The sequence below is a fragment of the Rhineura floridana genome, chromosome 4, assembly GCF_030035675.1.
Source record: "Rhineura floridana isolate rRhiFlo1 chromosome 4, rRhiFlo1.hap2, whole genome shotgun sequence".
NCBI lineage: Eukaryota > Metazoa > Chordata > Lepidosauria > Squamata > Rhineuridae > Rhineura > Rhineura floridana.
The window spans coordinates 161,766,149-161,789,222 of NC_084483.1; the positions used below are offsets into that span (position 1 = coordinate 161,766,149).

At 39.1% G+C, this 23,074-nt stretch overlaps 1 protein-coding gene across 7 annotated transcripts in view; it reads left to right on the forward strand.

Moving 5' to 3' along the window:
* Positions 1–23,074, forward strand: part of LCLAT1 (lysocardiolipin acyltransferase 1) — a 154,674-nt gene that overhangs the window by 74,208 nt on the left and 57,392 nt on the right. For 6 of the 7 annotated variants that reach the window (XM_061624992.1, XM_061624991.1, XM_061624989.1 and 3 more), the window contains 3 exons: positions 150–348; positions 7,908–8,054; positions 11,588–11,704. In XM_061624992.1, coding sequence (XP_061480976.1) covers positions 150–348; positions 7,908–8,054; positions 11,588–11,704 — 463 coding nt within the window. Of the gene's footprint in view, positions 1–149; positions 349–7,907; positions 8,055–11,587; positions 11,705–13,519; positions 13,619–23,074 lie in introns of those variants that run through there. The other variant, XM_061624996.1, reaches the window with a different exon arrangement.

Here is a 23,074-nt window from a genome sequence, read left to right on the forward strand (position 1 = left end):
GCTTTCCCCATATCCTTCTGCTAAATAATTAAAAGAACTTGGTACATCTTAGAACAAGATAATATCTTCATATCTGTCAGTGTAAATTATTTATGCTCAGATGTTTGCACATTTTCAAAGTTATGATATAATCAAATTCTTTTTCCTAGGCTTTGCTGGAGATGGTGTTTGGCGCAAAGGTGATTATAACAGGTGATGGATTTATTCCTGGAGAAAGAAGTATCATTATCATGAACCATCGAACACGGATGGACTGGATGTTCCTATGGAACTGCCTGCTGAGATATAGCTACCTCAGACTTGAAAAAATATGTCTCAAATCTAGTCTCAAATGCGTTCCAGGATTTGGTAGGTTACCGACATAATAAAAACTTTTCCTTTTTTTGTGTAGTTTTATATGCTGTTATAATATTTGCTGCTTTATATGGTTGTTCTAGAATATTTTATTTGAGCTCTTCTGTTTTCATAATGATGGGTTTTATTGTTGTATTTCTTATTTTATGACATATTATTAGCTGTCCTGAGGGCTCTGTGGAGACATGCAGAGAGAGAAAAATCCCAAAATGATAAATAAAAGCTTTTATCCATTGTGCATGTAAACTGCTTTCCAACTCATTAAGTTTAAAATAATTTGTTTTCAAAATGTGTGTTAAAATATTACTGTCTTCAGATGAGACACAAATTCATTTGGGTTGTCTTGCTTCATTGTAGTCAGATTCTTACATAAGGAGAGCCCTGTTGGATCAGACCGTAGGTTTACATTATCTAGATTAGCATTCTATTTCCCACAGTGGCCTGCCTGATGCCTTTTGAGAAGCCTTGCAAGCAGGACATAAGGACAACAGCCCTCTTCTACTAATTGCTAGCAACTGGTGTTTGGAGACACGCTATGTCTGTAGCATGAGGTAGCATATAGTAGCCATTGATAGTGTTACCTTATTTTATTCTTGGTTAAAAACTTTCCAATAAAGTTTTCCCCCCTGCTCAGTACTGAAGATTCTGCTGTTTGTAGCTGTATTATTTGATGGAATGTAAGTGATAGAAAGGAAATAACAGAGTGCTAATTCAGATTTAATGGACTATCAGCTTTAAAACCAAGAATGAGTGTTGGGCCTGTGTGCACCCCTCTTGCTTTTAAACAAACCACAGTAGAATCAGTGAAGTCATTGTGTGGAATAGGCATCAGGGAATATCCAGCTTGAGCAGGCTCTGAGCTGGTCTTTGCCTGCCTCTTTCTCTCTTGGAATTTTAGAACCAGGTGACGTGGAACTGTCCAGGTCTGTCCTACTTGCTTTGTACAAGATACTGCAGGAATACTTGCTGCAGGTATAAACGAGCCCAGCAGACTCAGAGATTTGTTGTATATCAAGTTATCTTAAGAAAGTGAAAAATTATGAATATTGTTTATTAAAGAAACTTTTAGACTGTTCTTCATTACAAAGGAATCACAGAATAGTTTACAAAATACCCTAAAACAACATATTATACAGAACAACAAAAATATCAATAAACTATAAAACCATCACAAATAACAGCAATAGAACCATACCTCCTAAAACACAAATAGCCTGCATTCAATCACTAGAAGCTTGGAAGAACAGAAATGTTTTAACCTTGTGCTGGAGTCATATCAGAGTTAGGGCATTCTGTTTCTCCAGGGGAGAGTGTTCCACAGTTGGGATACCCAATCCTGTATCACTGCCCAGTGTACAACAACCAATGGCAGGACAAAAGAAGGGCCTTCTCTGCTGACCTCAAATCCCAGGGAGAGGCGCTCTGACAAATCCCAAAGGCTCTGCAAAATAGGGGTTAAGTGACATTGAGTATTAGCAGTTACGTTTGCACAAACAGCTGCATTCTGCATAGGCTGCAGTTTGTGGACTGTCTTCTGGGGAAGCCCAACAGTGAGTGCATTAAAATAATCTTAATGTAAGGTTACGAGAGCATGCACCAATCTGGCCAGTGCAGGAACGGCCACAGCTGATACAGTTGCCAGATCTGGAAATAGGCACTTCTCACAACTGAGGCTACTTGAGCCTCAAGTGACAGCACCAGATCTACTAATACTCCCGGACTATGAACTTGCTCTTTCAGGGTTGATGCAACTCCGGCTATAACAGGCTGTTCACTCAGTTCCTGGATGCAGGAATCTTCTACCAATGGTGCCTCCCTCTTGTCAGGATTCAGCTTCAGTTTACTGGACCTCATCCAGCCCATAACTGCCTCTAGACACTAGCCCACCACCAAAACAGTTTCATCTAGTTCAAATGATAAGGAGAAACAGAGCTTGGTGGCACTGATATGTTGATGATGCTAAACTCCAAATCCCTTGATAGCCGCACCCAACACCTTATAGATGTTAAATGATATTGGTAACAAGATGGAATCCGTTAGACCTCACAGCACAATTGCCAGAGGGCTGAGTAGAAGTAACCCAATGCCACTGTCTGGAAGTGACCCTGCAGGTTGGAGCAGAATCATTCTAATACTGTACCTCCAGCACCCAACCACAGAGTTGCTCCAGGAGGGTACTGTGGTTGACAGTATCAAAAGCTGCTCAGAGATCCAGGAGGTTCAGGAGTTATTCATGGTGGAAGATTATAGTTTGCTATTCCCTGATAGCCATTTCCATTGTAATTTTGCAGGTTATTGTTTCATATTGAGTTGGATTTTTGGTGTTCCACACAAATACTATGTGGAAATACCTTGATATGACATCAGCAGTTATCAAAAAATGGTATGGTTAGACTTTTTCCAAGTTATGCATAAAATAATTAGATTTTGGAAAGGGTCAAGTACATGGCTTCTAGAGGGAGGCCTTTGCCTTCTTTGTGAAATATAGTATTTGAGTAGGCTCAGAGATTGTTGTTAAGTATAGGCCTTCAATTATCTAAGTGCTTTATAAATAGCTTGTAGTTTGCTTTGTGAACTATAGACGATGGATTCTTTAAGTGAGAATCTGAGCAACAGTGACATGTGATATCTTCCAGCAATTTCATCAAGAGCTGTCAGACTTATTTATTTTAGCTTTAGGAGCACATGCTATAAAGTGTTCTCTGTAGTGTTACCACTTGCAAAATTGTTTACATCAGAAAGATGCATGCCTTTTTTTTTAAAAAAGGTTGAATATTAACCCTGCTCTAAACTTGTGCTGAGGAGAGACTAAAATGACTTTTGACCAAATCAGCTTGGTTAACTGTAGTGGTTTATAATCCTATTCTGATTTTTTAAAAATAAATCTATTCTCAAAAGGACTGTATTTTTACTGGGACATTTTGTGAAAAATAAATGTCTAGAATAATAATTTGAAGGGATCAAAAGACCAGGACCAAAGCTTTGTTTAAAAAGAGTTCATCCAGTCTCCCATAGGTGAACCCAATTCAGACCAACATACCAAAATCACTAAAAACAAATATGATCCACATATTTGTGCTGGTAACCAAATGTGTTAGATGACTTAAGTAAGCAAGCCCAAGCTTTACATCTCATAAATATTTTGTTTATACAAAGTTGAGGTGGGGGAAGAAATAATCTGTCCCTATTCTGCAAACATTAAGCGTCACAGCCCTTCCAGCCCTGAAGCTGTGAGAAAGATTTCACTTTAGAGGGAAAAGAACTGATGTAGTAGTGGATTAACTGGCTTATACATACTGTACATCAGCATCCTTATTAACAATAATAATACTTCTTACTTTTTCACAAAAGTGACTCAAAGCAAACATTAAAAATAAGTATAAAAGCAAGAGTAAAAATCAATCTAACATGTTCACCAGTAATACGTACAAAAGGACAGATCTGGCTAAACTTACCCCACAAGGCCACAAACATACTTTACATTCCAAATTAAGGTCCAAACATCTGGGTGAATAAAATATATATACAAAGAGAATCTGCCCTGGTTCAGATCCATGGCTGAATCATGGCTTAGGGTTATGGGAACTAGCTTGCACAGGCCACTCCTTCACACATCTTCCTGACTTTTCACTTTCTCTTGGCTAGTCTTGTCTGTGGCTCTGTTTCTGAGGCCATCAGGATGCTGCTAGGCCATATGGCCATGAGTACAAACTCCTGCAGCATGACAGAGGGTTCCACTGAAATGGATGTTGGAAGTATTGCGGTGACCTTCAAATCTGGATAGAGAAAAGTTTTTCTTCGTCTCTCATAATACTAGAACTCGTGGACATTCAAAGAAGCTGAATGTTGGAAGATTCAGGACAGACAAAAGGAAGTACTTCTTTACTCAGCGCATAGTTAAACTATGGAATTTGCTCCCACAAGATGCAGTAATGGCCACCAGCTTGGATGGCTTTAAAAAAAGATTAGACAAATTCATGGAGGACAGGGCTATCAATGGCTACTAGCCATGATGGCTGTGCTGTGCCACCCTAGTCAGAGGCAGCATGCTTCTGAAAACCAGTTGCCGGAAGCCTCAGGAGGGGAGAGTGTTCTTGCACTCGGGTCCTGCTTGCGGGCTTCCCCCAGGCACCTGGTTGGCCACTGTGAGAACAGGATGCTGGACTAGATGGGCCACTGGCCTGATCCAGCAGGCTCTTCTTATGTTCTTACGTTTTGGATGGTTACAAAAGTTGTAGAATCCTGTCTTTTGTGAGCCTGAATTGCTGTTTGGATCCTGGCCATTGTTTATTTATTTATTTATTGCATCTGTATACCGCCCCATAGCTGAAGCTCTCTGGGCGGTTTACAAGAATTAAAAACATTAAAAACAAATATACAAATTTAAAAACACATTTTTAAAAAAGCAATTTAAAAACAGCCTAAAGACAACAACCTGGGGTTAGTGAATGCAACTGTAGAATATACAACCAAACTTTTCCCAAGATGTTAAAGATTTTAGTCTAGAATCACAAGTGGTTGTAGCAAAGTACAGGATGTGAACAGTGGTCCAGTCTGTAAAAATATTGGAGGTTATATACCTTATAGAAAAACTTGTAAAAAGCAAATGTGTAGAAGACAGAGAAGGTTGCAAGGAATAGAATATTATACATCAGGGATTAATATTTATTTAAAGTCTGCACATCAAGTAGGTCAAAGTTACTTACAACATACAAAAGTATAAAAAATTAAAAACAAATATAATTAAAAACAATAATAAAAGCATCAGAAGTACTGCATTTGTTAGAAAAAAATGATGCTAGAAGTCCTATCTAAAAGATCAGTTTTCAAGAAAAACGTAAAAGAAAGGAGGAATGGTTCCTCTCAAACCTTTATTGGTAAGGAGTTCTATAAGGCAGGGCCTGCCACATTAAAGGCTCGATCCCTGGTGGAGGCCAAACAAACCTCCGGGGCGTGGGAAACCACCCAAAGTGCTCCATCAGAAGATCTCAGTAATCGAGATGGAACATAGAGAATCAGGCAGTCTTCAAAGGGTTGGGGAACCTTTTTCAGCCTGAAGGTTGCATTTCCTTTAAAGAACTTTCTGGGCCATATGCCAGTGGTGGGTGAGTCTAGAAGCAAAATGGGCAGAGCAATGGATTTGACTCTTATTTTTTGTAAAGCAAACTACATTCCAACCATATACAAAAAAATCTAAAGGTTTCTACACAAACATCCTTCCACCATTTACCCAGGGAAGTAAGAAATATTATTAGAATTCAAGGACACATCCTAGCCAGGCAAAACCTCAAGGAGGGTTTGAAGCAGAGTTGGAATAGGGGGTTGCCTTGGGCAGAGGGCATGACTTAGGGAAATCCCAAGGGCCCGAAAAGAGGTCTGGAGGGCTACTTTCGGCCCCTGGAACTGAGGCTCCCCACCCGTTATACAGTACATGGTCAAAGACTTGTCAAATGTGGGTGCCTTAATGTTGGCAGGCCAAAATCTCATATTTGGCTTCTGCTCTGATAAATGAACAAAGCATACTTTTTCTTGCCATAGGTTTTATAATACAAGAATTGCTTTATGGACTGAGAGTGAATGGGTTGACCTGATGTTGCATCCTTCAAGCATTAAGTTGAGCATCTGTTTCCTCTCCAAAATCATCATTGAGGAACAAACATGAAGATTTTTTTTTAACCTATAGGAAATGTTTGACCTTCCTTCCTTTTCAGTCAGAATGTTACTTTTTGAAGAAAGTGGGTTAGGCTGCAGTACATGTCTACTCAGAAGTAAGCTCTATTGGGTTCAATGGAACTTACTCCCAGGTAAGTATGTATTGGATTGCAGCCTTAGACTGATACCCTGTGCCATAGACAGAGGGGAGTAAGTCCCATAGACCTCAGTGGCTTACTTCTATGTAAATATATGTAGAATTAAGCTGTTAGAATTTGAATGAATCCTCAGTCATAATGGTGCACTTGCTAATGGGATGATTATTGCAGTACCAAGGAAAGCTTTTTGCACTGATCGGGTACTAGAGAAACAGTAACGTAAGACTTTAATATTTCCTGTACTTTCGATAGATGACTGTTTCTTCTAAACATTAATGTTTATATGTTAGCATAATATATGATAAAGCTCAGATAGTTGAGGGAAAGATATCATTAACTGTTGCACAGAACTCAGTTCTCTTTCCTTGAAGAGAAAATGTCTTTATCAGAATGTCCTTGTTAGATCATAATGTTGAAATTAACCTAGTTTACTTTCAGCCACAAAAATATGATCTAAAGGCCACTGATGCCATCTGCTGCATACAGTTTTTCATTTATTTATGCTTGTTTGTAAAACTGCTTAAATGCCTTTTGAACCCTATGATGCTCAAGATGACAAACAGGCTTCTAAAATCCATCATGTAAAACAATAAATACCCCCACCCCACCTGTATAATCAGCAAACGCATTTTCATTAAAAAAAAGAAAAACTGCTGGTGGGAGCTATATCATGACGCTATGAAATGGTGTCCTGGAGTAAAAGAGGTTTCCCCCAAAATTGCTACAAGAGGGATGGCCCAGCTCTCTGCCCAGTCAGATTTAACAACAATAAATGATGGAATGTGGAGCATGGTCTCTTCAGCATATCATAATAAATGGAGTGATACTAATGTTCACCTTATAGAGTTGCTTCAAGCTTAAGAATCCTTTAGTATGGGGGCAGCCAACATGGCGCCCTCTAGATGTGAACTACAATTCCTTTCTCTCCTAGCCAGGATGCCAATGGTCAGGGGTGATAGGAACTGTAGCCCACAGCATCTGAAGCATCCCACATTTGCTACCCCTGCTTTAGTGACCATACAGAAGGATTTTTTTTCAATTGTGGCTTTTTCCACAGCTGTTTGGTTAGTGAAATGATACTTCCCAACATTTTTTTCCTTTGATACAACTGTTAATAGTGCAGCCCCATATTGAATTTGGTAACTGTTAGCTAGGTCATGGAGTTCACATGTGAAATACATGAATATATGCAGGACAGGTCAGATTCTGCAAAAAGATATGCAAGATCGTGGTTGCCTTTCAAGGACTATCACTTTACAGCGATAGGCAGTTGAAATGAGAAGACAAGATGCTTGAGTTTCACTGATATTGATATTGATCTAATGCTGCAAAAATGTAGTTCTGTTCAAAAATCTGAAAAGAAATTATATCAAAGCTTCATCTGTATAGTCTTAATAGGTTCTCTAAGTGTTTTAAGTTCTAGCTCATGTTTTTAATGTGAGACGTGACACAAATTCTTAGTGTTATTTTGCACATTTGATTTAATATTACAAAGAATAACATAATTCCTGCTTTTTTCCACTGACTTCAGAGTGGTTACTAATATGGTCTGGCATATCACAGTGTTAACCCATACTTTTTTTTCAGTATAACCATATTCAGTGCAAAGTAGCCTTTCCTAGGAAAAGTGTTGTGTTTTCACACAAAAAAATCTCTTTGATAATTTGGGAACCTAAGTGATAGGTAAGAACAACCAAGAAACTTCCAGCATAGCATTTAAGAGACTCTTCAAAATTGTTGTAGGCTGGGCCATGCAGGTTGCTGCCTTCATTTTTATTCAGAGAAGATGGGAAGAAGACAAAAATCATTTTGAAAATATGCTGGATTACTTCTGTGACATTCATGAACCATTGCAGCTTCTCTTCTTTCCTGAAGGAACAGATCTCACAGGTACCTTAATTCAGTTGTCTCCTTACCAACCTCAGTGTAGAAATGTTTGTGTCAATTATGTAATTTAAATGTGTACAATTGAAAACGCAAGCTTGGCATTGATAATAAGTTGTGTTTAGTATACTTTTTATTATATTAGTGGTATTTTATCATTAAATGTTATGCTATGTGAGACTTCTCTCCACTTTTACAAGAGATGCTTGTGCCTGCAGGGCAGGAGCGTGAAAGCAAACACTGCACAAAGACTGAAGGTGCTTCAAAATGGCCACAACCTTTTTTTGGTTACGGAGTTTGGTGTGGAATAGGATACAGATCAGCCATAAATGAGCTGTGCTGCTAACTGATACTACCACCACCCAGCCCACATGCTGGAGGGACCAGTGATGGGAATTTTCTATTGATGGGAAATCTCAGGCCTACACTTCATTGGTTAAAATGTTAACCAATACCATGTACTGTTCTGCAACCTGGGTGTTTGACAGGAAAGCCAGCCTACAACCTGGGCTGGGTCATGAACTAACAGCCCAAGGTTCCTTAAGTGGATCTCCCAGTGGGGAGCAAGGAGCCCAACTTGCTTATCCCTGCTAGGTACTCAATGTCTCTATATGAAACATTGGCCTGGTTTGCACATCACACCAAGCCAAATCATGACTTAACACGAATGAACAAGCATGCAGGCTCCCTGGTCATTTTGTTGCTGCACCACACTTTCTCCAGAATTTTTGTTTCTGTAAATCAAATAAAAATATGCATTGGCTGTAATGTACACTTGATTTAAAAAATTGTTTTCTTGCATTTTTTGCACCAAGCCAATAGCATTCAGAATCTCTGCCTTCCAGATCAGAAGACATTCTTCGGTTGACATTTGTCACTTCTTCCATGTGGAGTGGCCTTCCACAGTAGAAATTTGATTATAGTAACTGCTTCCTGGTGATTATCTGTATAGGCATAGTGGCTCATAGGTGTACTGTAGAATGTATTTTATGCAGTGTGTTTGAAGTACTAAATGCTTGTTAGTCATATTCATACCACCATCTGAACATTACTACCATAAATTCAAAATACTAAATAGTAATAAAAATATTATATTTCCCTGAAGGAGTGGGCAGACTGAAGGCTTGTCAGATTTACTTTGTTTTTTTACTAGAACTCCAAAGTCTACCAACTAGAACCATCAGCAAAAGGTATACAATTAGAATGGGGTATCGCAGAGCACATTCTAAACCTCAAAACTCATTTCAGGAGCTGAGCTGAACTGAGTTCAAGTCCTTTAACACAAAAATCCATTCCTGGTTAGCTTTCTTTAGTTTAGCACCCTTATCTAAATGGAAAAAGTTGTTGGTGTTGCTATTGTTAAACAACTGTGAATCAGAAATCTTTGCTGATTTACTGCAAATCATCCAGAGAGGTCCTGATCTGCCTTCATCCCTGTGAGCTGTCGAACATGTCAAAGAAATGTAAGCAAAAATGACAAAAGTTCAAAGAACTTACAAAAAGCTTGACAGCAGAGTGAGAGCACATGTTGGAGGATGAGAGAGAGCAACAAAAGGGGCAGAGATGTTTGAGTGAGCAGCAGATCTTAGAGTAGCTGATGGTGGTAAAATTGGAGGAGCAAAAGTCATAGGGATATAAAGGGTGCATTTTAAAATCGGGTCACAGAGTTTGTGTTTGGTGTAGTTAAAGATAGGAAGCAAGTCAAGGGATTTGCATGGTCTGCACAATTAGAGACATTATTTGGCAGCAGAGTTCTAGATAAAAGAGAAGAGATTGACAAGAGGAGGGTAAAGAGTATTGTTACAGTAGTTCAAAGTGAAAAAAGGTATGGAGAAGGGACACATTTTTGCAGGAAGAGATGGCATTACTTACTGATAAACAAAAAGTAATAAAAGGGAAGCATCAAAAGTAAGACCAACTCTGTTTCAGGTTGACTTAGGAGTATAATAAAGATGCTAATAGATAACAGTGTAATTGAAGAGAATAAGATTTGAGAGGAAAGATGAAAAGTATAATCATCAACATAGTGAGTTTGAGTAGATGTAGGAATAATTTTACAGCTGCAATATTTTTTCTTTGCACCTACTATTTTAGCACATAAATGGTTGTTTATATACCAAGTGGGGTGTCCTAATGCCCCAGAATTAATCAAGATGTGAAATAGTGCCAGAACTCTGGTTTGCCTGGTTGCTAGGTAGTTGGAGTGTGAGAGCCACAAAGTTCAATTTTTCTTAGATTGTGTTGCTAAGCGAAGTAATGCTGTGTGACAGCAGGTAACAAGTGGCTCCTTCTACAAGCTCAATCAGAAATAGAATAAATAATTAACCAAATGCAAACGTTTACACTTGCCTATAGCAGCTAGGCTTAGGTTGGGAAATAAAACTGAAATGCTTTCTTGTAAGATTAATAGCACTGACAGAATACATTCTAATGACACAGAATTTCATATTCTGGTCATATTTTGATTATGAAGTTTTACTCTACCTGTCCCTTCCCCAGAAATACCATATTTTATGTCACTGCCATATTTTTCTGTGCAGTGTAAATTCAGTCAGGAATGTTTACATTTAAAACAATAAGGATGGAAGAGCATTTTAATACTCACCTTACTTTGGCTTGTAAGGTTATCTGAGCAAAGCCTACTGTTACTTAGGTGCTAATAATCATTTTACCTCTGTAATTTCCTAGAAAGGATAGGGTAGTATGAAGTGTCCAAAAGAATTTGGCTTGGGATCTAATGCATTTTTTCCACAAGAAGGTGAAGGCCTTCAGCATGCACCTGTTTTCAAAGCCACTGAGTTTGGTTTCTGCTGTTTCTTCTTATGCTGTTGCCTCTGGATGTTAGGCATGCATAATGCCTCAAATACGTCCCATCTGTAAGCAGCTCAGACTGGCATACTGTCAAATCATAATGCCTGAGAAGGATTTTTTCTGAACTTGTTTGTTCTAATGCCCTAGCTCCACCTGACTGGTGACCAGTTGCAGCCTCAATGGCTGCTGGGACTATTGATGAAACCTTCTGGGGGAGTCCAGGTGGACTTTGAATCAAGATCCCCATGTCTCTTGAGTAATGCAAGCTGCTAGTTAAGGTTGCAGTGTTTTTGTTTTTAATCTGATTTTAATCCATGCCTTCCAGTTTCCCTACCAGTTTGCCTCTCCATGGCATAAAGTCCAAAGATAGAATGTTTGCCTGTAGTTCCTAGGACACAATTCTGCAAAGGTCATTGTATTTGCCCTAAATTCTGTTGCTAACAGTAACTCTGAGGCAAGTTCTACAGCTCATGAAGGACTGAGGACTAGCTTTGACCTAAAGCTCTGCAGCAGCCAACTTTTTCCTAACGCTGCATAATAAAAGTTGGACATTGGGAATAAAGATATGTTTATGTAAGAAAGCAAAACAATAATTATTTCCTGGTGGTGTTAATCTTTTATAATCTCCTTGATGCCTTGCTCCACTGATGTGCTCTGTGATGCTAAAATGTTCTAAAAAGCTTAGTCACTACAATGATTTTAATCAATGTTTTTCATGTTCTTTATAGACTTCACCAAAGCCCGCAGTAATGAATTTGCTGAAAAGAATGGACTTCAGAAATATGAATATGTCTTGCACCCAAGAACTACAGGCTTCACTTTTATAGTGGAACATTTAAGAGACGGTAACAGATCTTTGGATATGTTTTCCCTTTCTTGCCATCTCAAAATAAATAATATTAGATGGGGAACATAGCTCACCACCAATAACTTTGAACAGGTTTCTCCCCCAAAGCCTTTAAAAATAGATTCTACATTCTAAACAAGAAGAAAATGTGTTATTATATTCTAAGGAGTGGTAACACTTCTAATGTCTGTAAAAATGAAGTAATTTGATAAATGAAGACATGGGCATTAATGCAAACTAAATTGTTTCAATTCTCTACTATGAATTCAGTATTCTGGTGCAGGGAAATAGCTGAATAAGGCTGGCCTTGGGGCAAACTGTATATTGCATGAAAATGCATGTAACAAGGTGCTACTGTTAAGAAATATTATTATTACTGTAGTAACCTTGGAATACTGTGATTTTGAGGACTGAAGAGGGAGCTTAATGCTTTCCCTGGTGGCAATTTTTCAACTCAGACTAGTATCCAACCAGTTTCTTTTCCACATGGAATTTTAGATTGTGTTTGCCAATACACATTTGAAACTCCATGGGATCAAAGTAGCTAGGGGAAGGGAGATTTGGAACAGGATAATGGCTGGTGGAAAGATATTTAATTCCCTCCAGCCCTCCTCTGTCCAAAATCACAGTGTGCAAAAAGACATAAATGTATCTAATCTAAATATATAATGCTAATTCAAAAAGTAATGTATTTTATGACAAGGCCTACAAACGAAAAAAAAAGCAGGTAGCTCTTGTGCAGGAATCCAGTGATTAGTCATTTTCATTCTTCTTTATTCATCACATATAAAAACAAATTTGATATATCAAATCATGCCAGCATATCAAATGGTTTTTGTTAAACATTTCTGTGTATTAATAAGCATGTCAATATGCATCTAACTTGTTTTATATGTACTTTTTAAGTTCAATGAGTCTACACATTATCTGTGCTGACAATATGTAGGACTCAGCATGACATAGTGCTTTGTTGGGCTGAAAATTGTAAGTTTCAGTAGTGGCAATCTCCCCATTTACCTTGTGTTTCTTTCTGTGTGTGTGTGTGTTTTAAGAAAATAAAAATAAAAGGAAAGGAATTCTACCAATAAGAGATGATCATTGTTTATTCTCAGATTCAAAGGGAGAAGTGTATAGATGTTGTGTTCCCTATCTTACTCTTCCACTACATCTAGTGTGAATTTCACTGCTAGTTTCTCCATGCTGAAATGACTAATTTGTCATTCATGGTTCTACTTTTTTTGAAGTGATTCCAGCCTACATAACACATTGAAAGGTTAATTTTTCTGCCAATAAATCTGTGAGCAGAACCTGACAGAGGTAATAAATAAGTTACTGTTTATAACACTGCAAGGAGCAAGTGAGCACCAAATAGGAATTGATCTAAAATGCAAACATGGCCAAAGAATGTGGCCTAATTTGACTACTACTTGGCTGAGCATGTATTCAGGTCACTTTGTTCAGCCAGTTTTTTTAAAAGTCCAGGATGATGATTTTTCTTGAGAGGTTAAATGTACTTTTAATAAAGGAATCTTCTGAATAACTCCACTGTGAGCCCAGATTCCTCTCTACAGCATTGTAGTAGAAGTATTTGTAGTAGTGTTGTCAAAAGACTTTTGTGTTTACAATCTTTTCAGCAGAGGCACCAGTCTACATACAAATGACAACAGCATAACCCAGTACGTTTTGCAATCAAGCCCCCAATATTTATGTGAATTGACCATTAGCAGATTTATTATTTGCACCCCCCCAAAAAACCCCCCATTAATACTAGGATAACAAATTCCTCTACTTCCTTGTGCTCTTTTTTCTGCAGCTGTCAGAAATTCATTTGCTGCCCTTGAAGGTATTGGCAATCTCTCACACCTGTATGAAAGATGACAGGATTAAGAACATGAAGAAAGTTAATTTTCAGGTTGTTATCGTGAAGCCTTCAATATCATACCTACACTTTTTTCTCTTGTGCATGGATGACAACCTTAAATGCCTCATACTTTTCTGTGAATAAATTTTGGCTCATGGCAGTTTTCCATTCCTCAGGCTGAAATGCATTCCCTTCAGGCATGAGTATATTATTTAGCTCCAAAAATAGGTCAGTGGCATAGGGGGGAAATGTCAAGAGAAGTTTAATTGCTTTTTTAACTTTGCAAAAATTAATTTCATTTGTCAAGAACCCTGATTAATCTGTATTGCGAGCTGTCGTGTGAATGAATTACCTGTTTTATTATAAATGCCACTGTTATATGAACCGTAAAAATACTAAGAGAGAATCTGAAGTAATAACCTTCAGAAGTGAGTTATGCTCTCCTTTTTGTATTAAGCATTAGCAATGGCCTTATGTTCACTAAGGTAAAATGATTGAGCCTTACTAGTGCTTTATTTGCTGAGGTTTACATCAGTCTTAAAACCACACTAATAGATACTTTTCCTTAGCATAGCAGCCTCTATTTATAAATGCTTGACCTCTATAATAAATCACAGTTAAACTTTTGCTGCTGCAGTTTCTCACAGGTATTACTGGAATTCACAGCAAGTATATTCTCAAGGAGGACTGTTCTTGAAGCGACAGCTGCTGATCCATCTCTGCTTCTTCTGTTTGGGTTCCAAACCTTTTTTTTAAGCTAGCAATCTCACAATTCAGGGCTGCAGCATTTGTACTTGGTCAAATCAGTTTTGACCTAAGGCAGTTGCCATCTGTTTCTACGTTTGCAGAACTCTACGGTAACATCTAGTAGATTCTCACTATCCTCTAGTGAATTGAACTTATTCACTATTTACAGCAAGTCGTAGAGGAATTGTTTTCTAAGGATAGTATATATTTACACAACTCTTTGAAAATAAGCTATTCTCATATGGATTGGATTGCTAAGATGATATGTGAGAAATGGTACCTTTTCATAAAACATTGTGACATGGAATCTCGTGGGATGGCCTGGGGGAATACACTACTAGCTTATTTAGGAGACTGAATTACCCAAGAATACTGAGAGACATCTGTTGATTTTTCAGAGACAAATGTTTGTAATTTTGTATGTAAACTGGGCCAGGTTTCCCGTCTTGATTGATAAACTTCAATACTTTATTAATAGAACATAAAAAGAGCCTGTTGGATCAGACAGATCAGACTACAGACCTGTCCAGTCCAGGATTCTGTTTTCACAGTGGCCAACTAGATGCCTATGGGAAGCCTGCAAACAGGACATGAGCACAATAGTGACCTATCACTTCTGATGCCCAGCAACTGGTATTCAGAAGTATTAATAGATAATATATTTGTTTACTGCTTTTTAATCTACTAATGGTTTTGCTACTTGCTTTGATAAATCTAATAAATCAGATTAAACATTTTATAATACAAACGGTGGCATCCATTTAGTGCATCCTGTCAACACAAGGATTTCTGCTCATGCAGCAGGACTTCCCCTCTCTCCTTCAGCATTCGCCGTAAACTGTACATTGAAGTTGCCAGATGCACCTCTGTAGGGAAAGAGTTCCACAACATAGGGGCTGCCACAGAGAATGCCCTCTTCTCTCTCTCTCTCTCTCTCTCTGTCTCATGCATGCATGCACGCACACACTCACACACACACACCCCTCCCTGCCTCTATGGATGGTGAAACTACCAAGAGGGCCCCCTCTGCTGATCTTAACACCCGAGAAGTTCTGTAGGGAAGGAGGTAGTCTTTCAGATATTTGTGGCATAAGTTGTTTAGTGCCTGGAAACAAACAGACAACCAATGCAACTGTTTTAAAACAGGGTTTTATATGGGATCTAAATGGAACCACATCCAGTAACCTGGCTGCTGCATTTTGGACCAGTTGAAGTTTCCGAGTTGTCTTCAAGGCAGTCCAGTACCGTGGCCAAGTCATGCCTGTTCAAAAGGGGCCATGGCTAGTGAACCAGCCAGAACTGGGAAAAGGCATTCCTAGCCACTGAGGCCACCTGAGCACCCAGGGACCATGTTGAATCCAGAAGCACCCCAAGCTGTGGACCTGCTCCTTCTAGAGGAGTGCAATCCATACAGCACAGGCTATCTCCCCACCTTCCAGACATGAGAACTCAGGACACACAACACCTGTTTTTTTCAAGATTTGTCTTATTATTGGCCCACAATCCAGCCCATCACCACCTCTGAGCCCCCCTTCTCCTGATTCAAATGGAACAGGTAGATAGAGACTGGTGTCATCTGCATATTGATGACACTTCACATCTCCTGATAACAGCTCCCAGTGACTTCATATAGATGTTAAAAACCATTGGGGACAAGATGGAACCCTGAAGAGCCTCCTATAACTACTTTCTGGAAGTGTATCTGGGGTAGGAGCGGAACACTGAAGCACAGTGCTGCAAACCCCTACCTCCTTGAGATGCTGCAGAAGGATACCATGGTCAGTAGTATTGAAAGCTGCCAAGAGATCAAGGAGATCCTAAAGGTTGCCCTTTAATAAAGCTGTTGAGGTGGCATATAACAAAGTAGAAAACTAATCCAAAAGTATGTATGGGCTGCAATAGCTAACTAAAAAACTTGTAGCTCAAGGCTGGCAAAAATTTGAAGTGACTCTGCCCACCCACCTTGGGTGGTCCTGCTTTGCTTCATATGGATGACTTACAGCTGCCTCATTGCAAGGGGCAGAAGGGCATGCTTTGTAGCAAGGCTAGAAATCCTGTATCCTATCCTGCTCTTATTCCACAGTAACACAGCACAAGGAACAGACTTTATGTACAGAGGAACTATAAGGCAATGCAGGTGGCAGTCCTAGATTTGAATTTGTTTTAGGGCTGGCTCATTGAAATACTGTTGTTTTTACAGCTGATCCAAATAGGCTCAGTGTTTGCTGAACCAGAGCTCTTAATAGCATTCTGCTTTTCATATAATCACGGAATGAATTGGCTCTGCAGACTCTGCTATTATCCGTGCTGGAATTGGTGGTTTGGCACACCGCTGCAGTGAAGTAATGCCTTATATTCCATTATGTTGTTTAAAGAAATGGAAGAACTTGGTATTTGCCTCCATTGTCATTCCTACAGAAATGAGTCTAAAGAAGGCCTTCAGAAAAGAAGGCAGTTGCTTAGTGGACCAACTCACAATGTAATACTTTGTATAGAAAATCCTTAAAAAATTACCTGAGGTTCACATGGATTCTTGTAACATTAAAAAAGGAGTTCTGTAAATCTTGATGAGTCCCATATGACTGTGTTGAATTGGCATTATTGCATTGGCAAAGACCATCACAGCTAGATGCACTTACTATGCAAAACTGCAGCATGGCATAAAAATGGAAGAAATGGGGCAGGCCAGGGAATGAACCAATTATGTGCCATGATAAAAGCATTTTGGCCATAATAGGTCAATCTCCTGTATGAGACATGTGTAGTGTCTGACAAGCAGCATAGTAAGGCAGATCTGTCCCACTTGGTGTTTTCTTTAGAATTAATTTAAAATATTTTACTCAGGTACTGAGAAATGAGTACTGACTTGTCCTCGTAACTCAGTGGTCTCAGTAACTTACAGAAGAATTTTATTTTCTGTAGTTACAAGACGGGATGTACAGCAGGAAACGTTCTTATTTTGCCAATGTTCTGAAAACCTCTGTTAAAAATGTTCATATCATGAAACGAGAGAGAAGTGTTGGCTTTTTGTGTGTGTGTTCACTTTGCTACTATTTGAAATTTTTACACTGTCTAGAAAATATCTTAATTCCTATTGTACAAAAACTTTTAAGATCACAGTGATATACACATCAGGATGTTGGCAGTATAATTAAAGCACAGTCGTCTGTGTGATTATTTCGCCAAACATCCAAAGCTGGTTTATATAAACTACAATATAGTTTTTCTCATGTGTGGAAAAACAGCTGGGGGGTGGATTTTGAGCAGTAAAACAGCAAGAATTAAGCAGCCCTCCAGCCTATCTTTTTTTACTTGGATGTAATGCTCCTGCAGCAGCTTTTGATTTAAAGAGCGGGGAAAAGGCAGGAGACATATTTGCAGTATAATATCCAGCTTGGCCCTGAGAGACCAATCAGGCGATGCATTGTGCTGTCATGGTAAGTCAAGAAATTCTAGGAAAATAATAGTACCGAAAAGAGATTGACCAAGATAGCTAGCTGATTGTAACTTTGTTTTGATTAAGCTTATTGCAAATCAACTTAGATAAAGATTCATGGAAAATGTGCACATAACCTGTCCATGAAGAGAGAATTGGGCACATTTCCAGGTTTTCATACATGCATACCTTCCAACAGGCCTTGGGGATTGTGCATATTTTGTGTACATTCTCTAGGAACTGGGTATAATCTCTAGGAGGCCTTGGGGAATATATATCTCAACTGCATTTTGTACATTCTCTAGCCAATATGTGTACTTACCAGTAAACACGTCCTTTGTTTCCCATATCTAGTTCAGAAGTGGGCAACCTGTTATCCACAGGCCACAAGCAACTCATTGTTTAATTTGATCTGCCAGTCAGCTGGGAAAATGGAGAAAAGACGGTGTGACTGCAGCCTCCTTTTCCCTACTGTTTATTTGATCACTGCTGATCAGCATGGAAGTGGTTTAACCCTTCTAAGCAGTGGGGGAAAGTGGATGTGGCTACAGATAAAGTTAATGCTTCATTCATAGTAATACTCCAGTTACACCTACAAGCAAAGGAAGTCGCCTTTTACAGAGTAAGACCATTGGTCCATCTGGCACAGTATTGTTTATGCTGATTCACAGCAGCTCGAGGGACCATCTCACTTGCCATTAGCAGTGGGATAAGAGTCCGGGGTTTAATGTGTGGAAAAAATAAGTTATACAAGACTTTGCCTGTCTGGGTGTAACAGGTTTTGCAGTCTTCTCTGAAAAGGGTAGTAAGATATCTAAAAGATAGTTTGACTTGTTACATTTTCCAGGGAGGTGGCTGCAACTGTAAAAGTCCACTGTGCCTGGATATGCAATGTGAGAAGGTTTGGATTGCTTCTTGGTCTGTCTGTGAGCCCTGTAGTCAATCTTGAAAGCTTGTCTTGCATGAGTTGTTAGGTTAGTGATTTACACATATTACAGATTCAAAGGAACTGTTCATAGGCGATACCTTGTGCCTGCAATCTGAACCTGTGAATTAGAAACTGTGAACTCTGCTTACTGCAGTTGGCTGAACTTGAATGGTCTCTTCTGATCTGTAGAGTAGTTAGATGAAAAATGGTACCTTTCCCAGATTTCAGTCCATTGTTGTTTCGTTCAGAAGAGAAGTGTTTGGCTTTTCCTTCAATGCAACAACACTGGCCCCTAGAGGACAATGATGCTAATTCGATATGGTTTTGCTAATATGAATTCTCAGAATGTGATTGCCTATACTGTGGTTGCACTGTTGCTAATTGGCATAATTCTGAAATGTCAAATTTAAATCTTTTATTTCCTGTGTGAACAGTTTCTGCACATACCCTGGATCTCTAGGTATGAGGTTTTTGCTATCTGTATTGAAACAGATTATAATTCATTTACTATCTCAGCTTTTAGTAGTTGCCTTGAAAAGCCAATGTGTGCCTCATATGGGGGCTCGTTTTCTTCAGCTCTCCCTTTTTATTCCCAAAGTGCACATATTTTGGCCTGTTGTTTTGAGGTGACTCACATTTTTTAGTCTGACAGTCAATTGCTGGGTTTTACTGAAGAGCTCTTGAGAGCACTGGCATATTTATTTTGGTTGGATGTTGCCATGGGTACTGAAGTTGAAAAGTCAAAACATAACAGGGCAGAGATGCATGGGAAAATGTTATAGTGGAGTCAGAACTTCTTTTAAACAATACATTTATTGAAAAACACAAACAGAAATTCATTTCTTTGCCTCTTACAAAACTGCCATATTATTAGGAGCATCGTTCTTTTTCCAAACTTATTTTACCACTCCAGTTAAGATACATGCATGCAGGCAGATGCATAGGCCCAGATCTAGCCAATTGCCTTACCAAATGAGCAGAGCACATGCAAAAGAGTGCTCTGCGCACTGGGATCCTTGCAAGATTAGTGGATGTGGGTGTTAACATCTCCTAATATTGAATCAGTACTGTTTATTCTGACATTGACAGCCACTTTTTTCTGCTACTAGCATGAAAAACTGATGAACTAGCAGACCATAGAATGAAATATCAACAGGCAGGACCACTACATGTTGTGTATGCTACTAGAGAAAAGTTTGCAGTGCAGTTGAATGTAATAGGGTACAGGTTCATGGTGCCATATATCAGTTGAGCAGTACACCCATGGAGATCTCACTCCACCTATGAGCACCCAGCATGTTTTACACGAGTACTCACAGACTGACTGACTGCATCTAGTCTTGAATCTGTCCCACCCCCATGTCTCCTAATCTTCCCTTTATCTGCTTTTAAATATACACCTTATTCCAGTCTGCATCTGAATTGGAATTGTTTTTAAACATGTTTTTAAGATGTTTTGTTTTTAACATGTTTTTAGTGCTTTGTTGTCTGTTTGCTGCCCTGGCTGCCTTTGGGAAGAAGGTTGGGATATAAATTTATAACTACTACTACTACTACTACTATGGGTGTATAGCTGTACTTTTATTGGTATTGTTATAGTAGAAAAGATGAGACCTATATGTAATTAGTAGAGCACATCTTTGGCATGTGCATCTTCAGCTAAATAATCTAAAATTGCATGGCTGGCAAATATTCCAGTCTGAGGCCTTAACAGGCCATTACTGTTCAGTATAACTAGTACTTTGCTGGACAGACCAAGGTCTAACTTGGTATGAGGCAGTTTATGCAAAGCAAATTTCTTTAAAATCAAACTGTGTAGCACAGAACATTCAGAATCATCACAGCACAAATCTAATTTAAGTGAAATCATCACATTAGAAATATAAGGATTTGGTTTCACATATAATCTCTTTTCCCTGTATTTGTTCTAGACCTTACTGTTTTCCTTGAACTAGGAGGGCATAGAAGGAGATCAAGGGACCTGGGAAAAGTACTAGACCTTGGCCCCGTAGGCAGGGTTATTATATATTGTGTGCACTGCTAGAGAAAAACTTGCAGAGACTTGTTTGGCAGTGTAATAGGGCAAGATATTCCATTCTACTGCACATAAATTTATAATATAGAGATTTTTTTTAGGTTGGGCCTCGCCCCCCTCCCTCCTGTCCATTTCCAGCCCCCTAGTGAAATTCAAGATGTCCATTGTTTGAAGTCCTTTTCTACTTTTTTGATGAAATATCAAAAATGAAGGTGAAAAATGGAATGCCTGTATCATTTCATCGGTGTTGCTTTGGCTCTCCCTTGATTCAGAGGAGTGTAGTGGAGTTACAGTCTTTCCGGTCTGCTGCAGCCCATCTGATGTGCATTTAGATGAACTATCTGTGCCTGAGATTCCCTCACAATATAATTTGCTGGAACAGTAGAGGTTTTTTCTGCTGTTGCCATTCTATGGAGGCTAAAACTATACTTTACATGTAAATGTATAATGTTGCCTGATGCCCCATTTAGGTGGGGGAGTTGACTTCCCGTTCGGCCAACTGGGAGCAGAGTGATGACTTACAGATGGAATATTTAACTCTTCTGCCACCTTCTCTTTTTATGTGGCTTGCCCTGGAAGGTTTTAGATGTGGGAAAACATGCATTTAAAATCATGCAAATGTGTTTTATTGAGCTGCAATCTGGAGTGGGGGAAAATAGCATGATAGCGCATATAGATGAGAAGTCCCCTTCTCCCATCTCATCTCTGCACCAGATTGTCCCCAACAAAAGGCACTTTCCCTCATGTAAATAGACTGTCATACTGTTGTTACATGTATATTTCATGTGGCTTGGGCTTCTGAGTCGGGAGGGGTAGAAAAAGAGAAGAAGAAATCTGAAATAAGGAAAGGGAACTAGCTGAGGGTGTCGCTAACAGAAGGGAGCCTACTATCATGTGGAGAGAGAAAATGGGTAATCTGAGGACCAAACTACATGCTGCATTGGAGTATCATGATTGGAACTCCTAATATAATTTACTTCAAAAAGCAGCTGGGGGTGGCTATGATTTGGATTGGGGGAGGGGTAGTCAGACTCTTTTAGTCCTGCACCATAGCCATGATCCAAATTGCTTCCCCCATGAGCTCGTCTGGGCAAATGAGAAGCCCTGATCAGCTGCCTCCTGATGTCTGCTTTCTGATGACAAGTTAAGTCGTGGAGTACCAATGTAAGATGAAGGAACAGAGACCTTCAGTGGGATGGGGCTGAAGAGAAAGATGAGATAAGAAGGGGTAGTAGGTGAGAGAGGGGCAGGGAACACTGTAGGGTGTGGTGATGGAGAAAAAGGAAGGTGACAGATGGGAGTTCAAATAAAATTGTGGTGCTACCAAGAGAGAAGAAAGAAAAAAGGCATAGTACAAGTCATAAATTAGAAAAAAGTGGATGCATTGAGTGGATTAAAAATATCACACTGAGTTGAAATTGTAGCAGAATGTTTTCCTATAATTAATGTAATGATGTATTCCTCCTTGAATTAGTAAAAATGTGAAAGTGATCCTCAGCACAATGAGTTGCATTTCCCTGCTACAAAATGGATATGCATCAGAAACATTTCAGCTCCATATAATCCATATAAGCAACCACAAAAGCTTCATGGTATTGCCAACTGACATTTCATTTAGCAACTCTACCCTTTAAGTTTTTTTTAAGTTGCAATGGCATTATCAAAAAGCCTATAAAGGCCTCCTTGAAGTAATTTTAACTTTGTCATGGTCTGTGCATTCCGCTAACCACATACAAAAATCTGGACCGATGTGAAATTGCATAATAGTGGCTTGGAATATTTTTAAATAAGTTAGGAATAGCAGTGCTCAATCAGTCGGAGGCACTGAAAACGATAGTGCAGAGAGCAACTGAGCTTTCAGAAGTCTTAATGGTGAAGTAGTCACCATGGGAGGCAGAAAATACCAAACCTGCTGCAAATGGGTATGCCTTCTTGCAGAATATAACATATTAAAAGACATTTGGTGACTTCGCTCCCTTGTAATCAATAAACAGAGGGCCTGGCCCAAAAGAGTTTTGGCTGCCAGAGGCTATAAATCTATCCTGTTCCATTTCAGTGCCTAATTCTGTCCATTAATTATCGTCATGGGTATGCAGCATTTAGTGAAATCGTTCAGTAGTTCACCAGCCTGCCAAGAACTACCAGCTTCTGCAGACCACATTGCTTCGGTCTTCTTTCAGCATAGCTGACAAAGCAGAATGTATTTGCTGGAACAAACCAAATTTATCCACATAATTGTAAGCAGCCAAGCTGATGCTAACAGGCCCACCCCATTTTTTTAAACTTTAAAAAAAAGCAGATCGTTATGGAAAATATGGAGAGCCAAATCATCTCACAACTTTTTCAGCATTTTAAATCTCT